The sequence below is a fragment of the Varanus komodoensis genome, unplaced genomic scaffold (assembly GCF_004798865.1).
Source record: "Varanus komodoensis strain SLA01 unplaced genomic scaffold, ASM479886v1 scaffold13_1, whole genome shotgun sequence".
Taxonomy (NCBI): Eukaryota; Metazoa; Chordata; class Lepidosauria; order Squamata; family Varanidae; genus Varanus; species Varanus komodoensis.
The window spans coordinates 3961501-3971836 of record NW_025335408.1 but is presented as its reverse complement, the minus strand read 5'-3'; the positions used below and the strand labels follow the sequence as shown (position 1 = coordinate 3971836).

The window sequence follows — 10336 nt, the reverse complement described above, 5'->3', positions numbered from 1 at the left end:
CTCTGAAGGGAATGTCTTTTCCAGCCAAATCAACCTGGTATCTTCACTGCATTGATACGTAGAAACCAGGTTAAGACCTATTTCTTCAAGCAGGCACATAATCTTTAATCTGATGCTCTAACTGTCAACTTTACTACTTAGGTTTTAATTGATTTTTCATGTTTTAATGGTTCAATACTTTCATTGTTGCATTTGTTTCAGTTATTAGTTAATTGTTGTTTTTATGATTGTGCAATGCTCTGAGGGCATCTGCCAGTCTGGCAGCAAATCATTTTAATCAGATCCAGAAGTCTTATATCTGTTTCAAAATTCAATAAATGAAACCAGTTCTGCATGCCTCCACTGTGTTATTCCTTGTTTATAAGCTGTGATTTTATTCATGTTGTTCCATATTTTTCAGATCTATTGAAGGGCAGGTTCCCAGATTTTACCAATTATGTGCATGCTTGGTGAACATGGCAAGTAACCATTATAATATGTTCCCTCCCACTTTTATATATCTATCTACTGCCTATACCCAAGTAACTTCACAAAGAGTACTAGGTAATGTTTAATTGTTTTATGATATTAGCAATGAACAGTTCAGTGTTTCCCTCACCCATTCGCATATCACCTTCTGGTTGTATTTAACTCCTTTTGTCTGTGTGTTATCTCAAGTCGGAAGGGCAGAATACCTTTGTATACCAGCCCTTGGAGAACATGAGCAGGAAGGTGCTATTGCACATGCATGCTGTTGTGAGCTTCCCATGGTGCAAATGGAATTCTGGACTAGATAGGCTTTGGCCTAATCCTGCACAATTTTTCTTATATTCTTATGGTGTTAGCAGATAAACTGTTTAACCTGAACAGTGAAGATGCAGTTTCAAATTACTCCTCAGCCATGAAAATCAGTGGATGACCTCTTAACCTAACATTCCTCAAAGAGTTGTTGTGAGGATAATAGTAAGCATGCATGCAAAATAATAAACATGAATGGGATCCAAAGCACCATTAATTAATAGTCTATGGAACAAGAGTGAGACAATAGCTGAAAATATTTAGCAGTAGAAGAATTGTGGACTCATAAAGAATTTGTTGATTCAGGGTTGGAAGAGACCTCAAAGGTCACCAAGTCCAACCCCCTCTTCATGCAGGTAAACCACTGTTCCAGCATCTCTGTGAAGCAGCCATCTGGCCTGTGCTTAAAAACCTCTAAGAAAAGAGAATTCACAGCCTTCAGAGCTGGTCCACTCTATTATCGGACAGCTCATAGCATCAGAAAGATTTTGTACTCACCATTAACACTGCCGTTCTCATGGGTATATTGAGAGATGGTCACATCGCTTTGGAATTCCCTGTTAGGACTGGCGTTGGTTGGATCGCTCAGCAGCACACTCTGTAGGCCAAATACCCACAGTCCATTGCTGTGTCTGTTAGTGTGCCCCTACTGCAGTTTTCTGTTAGCTACTGCAAGTTGCCATTGTTCGGGGTGCAGCACTCCCCACAGAGTCGTTAGAGAAGTTAAATGGAGGGTGGGCACCTCTGGTACGGCACACACGCAGGGGAGGCTGCTGACTCCTGTGTCAGTGGGGCTCCGTATTCATTGCAATTGCCAGCTGCATAGGAACCCTTCCTGAAGCTTGCTAGCCGCAAACGTCTGGGGCTGGGAAGGGGGGGTGTTCAGGACCATGGATAGCTCTTATAAGTCTGAAAAGAACAGCTGCTGTGAGTGCGGACCCCCACCGAAGGAAGATCCACCAGCTTCCCTGCGCACAGGGATGCGATGCAGTCTGCCTGATCACCCGCACTAGCAGGGTCTGGTCCCCTGTCTTAGGCTGTGTGCATTTCCCATGATCACTTAGAGAGCTATTGTATAAATATTGCGCACTTAACCCAGCGGTATCGTCAGCAACGTGGGATGGTGGGGAGACAAAGTCCAGCCGGGGATCCCACCAGCATAGTCCGGCTACATCTGCATGGGTGCAATGAACTGGAAGTTCCCCGGAGTGAGGCATCCCTGAGCCCCATGACGAGTGATCGAGAACCACCCTTCGGACGTGCAAGACCAGGCGCTGCTCACTGCTTCAGTTCATTCGCACGCGGGTGAGCACATTGCAGCCTTCCCCTGGATGCTGTGGCCCCCCGCGCCCGTTCTCCCCCACCACCGGCCAGGCTGCCGAGGGCTGATGGGAACTGCAGGCGCAAACATCTGGAGAGGGGCCACCCAAGCCGGCCGTCCCTGCATCAGCTGGCCGCGGAGAGAGAAAGCACAACCATCGGCCCCAGCCACGCCGCGGTGACTCCGGCAACCCAGGGAAACGGCGCTCCGCCCTTCCAGGGACAGCCGCCAAAGGGAGCCCCGCGAGGCCGCGGCATCCTCCGCCCCGCCCGGCCCGCCCTGCCCTTCTCCGCTTCCCGCTTGCCCGCCTCCCGCGCCCTCCCTTCGCGCCTCGCATCTGCTCGGAGCAGCGCGCCGCTCCGCAAGTTTGTCCCCGCGACAGCTTTCCGGCAAGGATGGACGTGGAGAACCGAGATGTGCTGCTGGAGCTCGAGGATGAAGGCGACGAGCTGGAAGGGGAGGAAGAAGACAGGGATCTTGGTGAGTAGCGGGGCTGGGCTGGCGGGGCAGAAGCAGCCGAGAGCCACGGAAGAGAGCTGGAAACGCAAGCCATGTGCTCCAGAGGGAGTATCAGAGAGACCGAAGGGCAGAGCGTGTATCTGGATAAGTTCCATGCAAAGCAGTGTTTCCTTTTCTCTGCATCCGTGAGAGATGAAGCTGCTAAAACTCTCTCCTGGGTTGCAGGAGGAAAGATGGTTTCTCACCAGTGCCATAGCTCCCCTCTGATTCACCTCCCGTCTTGAGAAGTCGCCAGCATTTTGACAGGCCTGCGGACAACGGGAAAGTTTTGCTTCCCAGTTCTCCCCACTCCCCAGCTCGCTGCCCAGCCTCCCCCTTATCCATACTTCGTTCGACATGCAGGATTGGATGCTTGACAGTATCATGTGCTCCTAGAGGAAGTGTTTCGACTCCTGAGTTGAGCGGCTTTGTCTTGTTCTCCCCCCACGCTACCCCCACATCACTCTCAGTTTTTAAGCGCCTGCCTGATTTGTGCGAAGGAAGCTGCCTGCAGTGTGTGTTTTGAAGAGTCGCGGAAAGTTGGTTTCATGCTAACTTAAAGAGCAGTGAGTTGTCGTGCTTCCAATAATTGTGAGTCAGAAAGCAAATTATGCATTGGGAAGATAAATGAAACCAGTAGGAACGGGTCTTTTCAGCAAATGTTCTGGAAACTCTCAACAGCAATGTTGTTTTCCCTTGTGAAAAATAGCACTTTGGAATAACTAGGATATTCATTCCTGGCCAAAATCCAGGAAATGTTAGTCATAGCAAGGTACCATTCTTATCAGTCTGGATTGAAGCTATTCACAAATCCTTTGAATATAGTGAGATTTCAGTGGTTTCATAACTAATAAAATGCTCCACCCTGGATATTGAAATGCTCCACCCTGCCCTTGGCATTCCTTTCTTGTAATGGATTTGGGATCCCTGGTAGGAAAAAGAACATGTTAATAAAGTAAGAAATATAATTGTAAAAATATGGGATGAGTATAGGTCAATATTATCCCCTGATAGTCCTCCTTTAACTTCTGCAATTCATGCATAAGAGAAGCAAGAGGAACAGGAAAGTTTGAAGCCGAGCATTGTTGGACCCCCTCCGGTCCTATCACAAGGAGTCAAATAACCAGTTAGGACTTTTACATACTAAGGTCCACTTTGCATTTACCAGTTTCTGTAGATTTCAATGTATATTCAAATCATGGTAAGAGTCATAACTATAAGTAGAATATTAACATATGAAAAGCATGCCATTACAGAAAAGCAAAACAGACACTTCAAAACAGTATTTGATCTTGCTAAAAGCAAACTGTACAAATATAAATTATATTCAGAAACAGAACTGGAAAAGGGATTTAGTATTAGACTTTCTGACAAAGATTGGGTATAAGAAATCTGAACTCTTCTTCAAGATACAATATCAAAGGAAAACATCAACAAAATATTACATAAATGGATTATATTCCTGATAGACTGGCCTGAATGAACCTTGGGTTTATAATATCTTTGTTGGAGTTGTGACAGACAGGATAGCATATATCCTGCATATATCTGGTAGGAATGTTCTCAGGTGAAAAATATTAGTTAGATATTGTACACAGAATTAAAGGGATAACACATTATGCTATCCCACTTTTGTCAGCATGTTGTTAAAGACAATAGACAGACATTTAAGGAAAGAGCACAGTGGTCTGGTTCACACACAATGCCAACCACAGTTTGTTTCCTTACCCAAGGTCTATCTGGCAGACTGTCAAGCAAACCATAAATGTTTTTCCCTGGGTTTACTTTCCTTCTCCCATGTTTCCTGCCTGTACCGCAAATGTCTACACAATGTTCTAGTGCTGCCATGTAAAGCAGCTGCTTTCCCCCCTCCCTTTTCTTCTTAACCACCTTTGCCTACCACTTCTGTAGCATGGCAAAGCAGTCCATGAATAACCCACAGTTCTTAATTCACATGTAACAACTACCCACGTCCAGCTCCAGTACTACTGTGGTTCAGGAATCAGGATCAGATTCTGTCCTAGAATTAGAACTCAGGGTCATCCCATGAAGCTGACTGTGAGATATTCAGGGCATATAAAAGGAGTTTACACAGCATGTAGTTAAACTATGGGATTTACTTGCACATGATGGAAGCTTTAAAAAGAATTGGACAAATTCATGGAGAATATACCTATCAGTGACTACTAGTTTTGGTGGCTATATGGTACTCCCAGTATCTGAAGCAGTATACCTATGTAAACCAGCTGTTGGGGAAAATCAGCAAGGGAGGTTGTGGGTTTACTGTGGGCGGCTGGTTGGCAACTGTGGGGACAAAATGCTAGACTAGATGAACCCGTGATCTGATCCATCATGGCTCTAATGTTCTGTGGGAACTAAATGGGAAGCAGGACTCTGCAGAAGTGGCTTCTGGAGTGCCATCCATAGCACTGAAGGATAGAACAGGGATACCTCTGAAATACTGTGTTAGTGGGTCAGATTTCTCTGTTGGAATAGTTTTAGTAGTCTTTCCCCTGTGCTTAATCACTGGGTGAAGAGCAACATGGTCATGTTTTCTTGCGTCAGCTTACTGTGAATCTGGGTCACTTGTCTCCTTGAACTCCTCCGCCAATAAACTTCTGTATGGGAATATACTGGTGGACTTTGGCCTCTAAATGTGTGACTTCTAGCTTTGGGACTTTATCTTGCAAAAAGGAATGTGTTGATAGCATTGTGCCTAGGCGATCTAATGCGATGAGGCTGTAATCCTATAAAGAGTATCATGAACTCTGGAAAGCTTGATCAGTGCAACCTGAAGAGTTTCATTGTAATCAATGACCTATGTCAATTTGCCGGACGGTGTCAGAAAGCTTGGTCCACAGGGTTAAACAAACTAGAGATCACAGCAAGGAATAAGACCTCTTCGTGTGACGCAACAGCTTGCCACAGTGAGACTAGGGTGCCTGTGGAACACATGGAAACATAGAAATAGAGTGAGTCAGAAGGGGCCTCCTTATATGTGCCATTTTGCATATATAACCCCCATTTGGGCATTATCAAATCATGTGCACCCAGTGAGAACAGCCCATATGAGTTATATGGGGGTATGCCTCACATGAAGTGTACTTGCTGGATTCGCACAACATGACAATCCACAAGTGAGTGTAGAATGTGAAAAAAGGCACCGATAAACTGGGTGCTCTAGTTTATCGTAATGAACTGTATGGTGCCATGCAAACCAAGTCAAACTTTCCATTTCCGGGTTGTTCATTGTTGACAAACCATGATTCATTACCTTGGCCACATTCACACATCAAAACAAACCAGAATTCAACATTCCAAACAATGGAGTAATCCTAAGTGAGAAACACACCATCAGGGTTATTTGCATACTAATTGACACATGTATATTACTGGCAAAAGTTTAGAAATCTACACTGCTACCATCTCTCAGTGGAGACAAAAGCATGCAATAATAGGAACAGGAATAAAATAACAGTTTATAAACTTTTATGGGAAGAAAAAAATGACACAATGAAGAAGTTGTGCATTTTTTTCAATTCTGGAACAAGGATAGGCCTTCTGTCTTAGCAGCAAGAGGCTTTCTGACATTAAGGCTTAGCAATAGCTGTTCTACTTGTATGCTTGTAAAGTTGATTTATATAATTGCAGTTATATAATTGCAGTTAATATAATGATTATATAGATGGTGTTGAATGTGTAAAATATGTCTGATAACGGACTTTTAAAGAGTATAGATTTGCTTTCAATTAAGAAAGCATAGGATTGCAATGACACTAAATATTTATCTTTTCAAGCGATTTGTTACTCAGATTGACATATAATCAGAATAGCAATAACGATTGGTAAAACAGTCTACTAATATTACTGGCACATCAAAAAAGCAGTTGAAAGAAGATGCATAATTTATTTTAATTCCTATGTCAGTTTACATTAACATATTATTTCTCCTCTGGAAGAACATGAAAAGGGTTTCATAGGCATCCCTAGGGATACACGAACGCAGCTGGAGCTCCACCCAAGAGCAGCCTTCACTTTAAACACAACATACCTAACCTCATAAAGAGAACACAAAGAAAAGCTTTTCTTGGGGGACACCGAATAGCAGAATCAATAAGAGCAGAGACATTTCCAAACATGTACTATGGACAGAAACAAACCTGAAGCTAGAAATCTGAGACCTAACCACTGTGCAGGGCCAGTACTATGAATTTTGTTAATAGCATCTAAGAATTGGATACTTAAACATGCCAGTTTGAAACACTTTCCAGCCCTACTTATAGCGAGATCCTGGCAAAAGTAGAAATTTTTTTTCTTTTTTAAAATTCAGTACAAACACCTTTATGTGAAATCTTCGCTTTCTACTTTGTAAACTGGATCTGACACTTTTATCTGATAAATTATAGAGTGTATTTGACATTGGTCTTCCTTGCAATCATGAACCCTTTTACTATTGCATGTGTTGTTAATGGAAATAAAATAAAGCAGGGACAATGGACTGGGAATATGTGCCATATCAGTCAGTGAATCATGCAAGTAGAGGAGCCTGGCTATTAGCAACTATCCAGATTTATTAAAGAAATAATGGGCAAATGATCTCTCATGTTGTCTCAAATTTTAATGAAATAAAATTCAATTGTTGTCTGAATGTGTCTCTTTCCATTTCTTGTATTTATGTTCAAATGTCAGTATTTGCCAGAATGTTGTAAAATTGTATGTGCCGTTATGATTTGGTATTCACAAAACTGTATACCCCTGGTTTGCCTGACATGAGAACTTGCCAAGGGCAGCAAGCCATGGTGGGCTGTCATGCTGTCCAAAGCCAGCCCAGTTTACCCATGATGGTTTGTTTTGTTTTCCAAACCTAGGAACTTGTTGGGTTGCATTAGCCACAGTCAACTGTTATGTCTCCCAAACCCAGGTTAACACATCCACTGTGGGTAAAGCCCTTTGGCCGGTGACACACTCAGCAAGGTGGGAAAGACTCCCTTTGCTCTTCCTGAGCTCACCCTGGCCAACACCAATGCTAACCCAAAGCAAGTTCTTGGCAATATCTGGCATTTGCCGTACTCCCCAGTGCAATTCCAGGTCCTTTTTGTCTGCCTGTGGATTGTTTGCTTTTCGACTTTTTAAATTTTTTTTAGATTGTGAAAACTAGCAGCTGGCTTTCATGATCCTCATTTTGATGTCCACTGGCCACTGCTCGTACGTGCCAGAGCTGCACATCATTGTGCAGGGGCTATCATTGGCTGAAAGAACCTTTTCGATTTTATTTTTTGTACTTTTCATACAACCGTGAACTTTGACAGTTTTGCAAGTGCAGGAATTTGAAATGCCAGCTGAAGGTATTTCTTGCAGGGCAAGGGGGGTGCCTTCCCTCCACAAAAATTTGAGGTTCCCCCTGCAAGGAGGGTAGCCAGTTGGCCACTCTCCTTTCATGAACAAAGTCCCCCGAAGGCTTGGACTTCATTTAACAGACCATCTTATGCAGCTGTCAAGAGAAAAAAAAGCGGTGCAGGAGAAGGGGGACAACGTGAAGCCTCTTCTGTGCAGTTTCCAGGGCTGGTACTTGCTGCAGCTTGGCAGCAGACATTCCCTGCCATTGCCCCAGTCAAAGCTTCAAATACTTGCGATTGTGTGGATGGAAGGAAAAAAGAAAGGAAGGGAAAAAAGACTGTTTCTGTTTGTGAAAAAAGAATTGGAGAAGGGGGAGTTCTGACAGCCCCTTCAAAATGTCATTTGGGATGCTTTGGACACTTTTGGGTTCTTTATAACAGCTGTCAGTGGCTGTGATCAGCTGTCAAAATAGGGATCATAAAAGCTGGCTGGCCTGTTTTTGTGATCTCCATTTTTTTTAAAGTGTAATAAAGTGTAGATTACAAAAAAGTTGCTCATGATCATGACAGGAAGGGAAGATGGCTCATTTTTGCAATAGTCTTATGATACCTCCTGAAGGTTCAAGGGAAAAGCAGGAAAAGGAAGGGAGTGAACAACCCATGATGAACAACCCATGACAAGCATACTGTGGACTGTTTGCGCAACAAACAATGCACCCATGGCTTATTCTCAGAGTGAACCCACCTGTAGGTTTACCATGTTAAACCTTAGCTAAAGATGCCAACACCAGTTTTAAAAGAGAGGCTCAATTTAAATGTAGCCATTGGTATTAAAGAAAGCCTTACCTCTACAGTATGCCATGTTTAAAACAGCCTCTTGGATACAATTTGCGCACATTAATAGGCCATGCCACTGGCCTGGGGATCTCTGCTGTGGTACTGCTGAACATGCAGTCAAGGCATCTGACTTAAAAAGAGAGTTCAAGAATATGGAATAGTTTGTCACCACTTCCTCCTTCACAACCAGTCTAGTCAGAGTTCTGGTTTTATATTCAAATCATGTGACTTTATTTCCATTATTATTCCCCAGAGAGAAACTCAACTGTCCAGTTTGTTGTTTGTTTTATTTCTAAACTTGCTAAGCCACTCTTCCATGTAAATATGCTTGCTTGTTGCTGTTCAGAATCATGTATAAACACTGAACCCATACCGCAAACTGCAGGTGATTACTTTATTCTAGGAAAGGGGTCTTATATCAATGGAAAGATTGCTTCTGAGTAAATAGCCAGCAATGAGGCAGGCAATCACTCTTGTCTCCAGTTATTGCAACTCAAGTAGAAGCTTGTACCTCAAACAGCTACGGTGGCACCCTGTGTAAAGTATGCAAGACTTAAACAAACAGCTCTGCCCATTATGAAACAGAAATCTCAGTTTCTACAGCTCCTGACTTAGTGTTAAGTATTCAGAGGCACAAGGAACTCATAGACAAGACAACGTTAGAGTGGGGCAATCACCCCTTTTCCACAGCTCCCTTGTCCTAGCACAGCCTGTCTGCAGCATTTCTGTGTTGCCTGGTGCTGATGTGCCGCAGTGGAACAAAAAGAATGAGGTTCAGATTTATTCTGGAGCCTTAGGGACACATCCTGTGCTCCCATTTGACTACCACCTTGTATAGGTTCTGGGAAAGAACCATAGGTCAGTGGTACACTGTATGATTTGCATGTAGAAAATACCAAATACCAGATTTAGTGCAAAAATGTCTCTATTTCAAAATTCTCTGCATTTAGTTTAACATTAAATTAGAACCTGGTTGTGCAGTGCTTTCTCATGAGTAATATTCCCCAAGCTGAAGTTATGCTTAAACAATGATTATTAAAAGCTCAACAGCTTTTTCAGCAAGTGAAAAATATTATCTGAACCCTTTACTGCAGTGATATTACTTTATTTTCCAAAGCTTCTGGTTCCCAAGATTCCATGCTGGTATGAGGCAGGAGTGGGCAGACCAGATTTGTAGGACCTGCTTTGTCTGCAAAGATCCACAGGCCAAAGATATACACCCAGAAATAAAAAAAATCTGAGCCTATGGATTTGTACTAACTGTTAGAGTTGAAATGTGTTTGCCGACCTTCCACACAAAAATACACTCCTGGCTATTCTGGATTTTCCTAATTTCAGCAATATAATTTAGGACAGTAATGGCACAGAACAGGACTTTTGGAAAACAAAGTGGAAGTCTTTGAACAGCTGCACATTCCTATAGCAGCAATTTCAGGATCAATTCATGTTTTTATTGTGGCCTGAGAGCTATTTCTACAGAGTTGACTCCATACCACACCATTAACATCTGTGCCCAAAAACTATGTGAAATTGGCCTTCACATAGAGCACACACACATATAGTTCAT

At 43.1% G+C, this 10336-nt stretch overlaps 1 protein-coding gene across 2 annotated transcripts in view; it reads left to right on the top strand.

Annotated features, from left to right (window-relative positions):
* Positions 1 to 2421: 2421 nt before the first annotated feature.
* ANO6 (anoctamin 6) overlaps positions 2422 to 10336 on the top strand; it is a 67345-nt gene continuing 59430 nt past the window's right edge. For both annotated transcript variants that reach the window (XM_044423072.1, XM_044423073.1), the window contains exon 1: positions 2422 to 2578. In XM_044423072.1, coding sequence (XP_044279007.1) covers positions 2494 to 2578 — 85 coding nt within the window. In that variant the 5' untranslated portion in view covers positions 2422 to 2493. The remainder of the gene's footprint in view (positions 2579 to 10336) is intronic.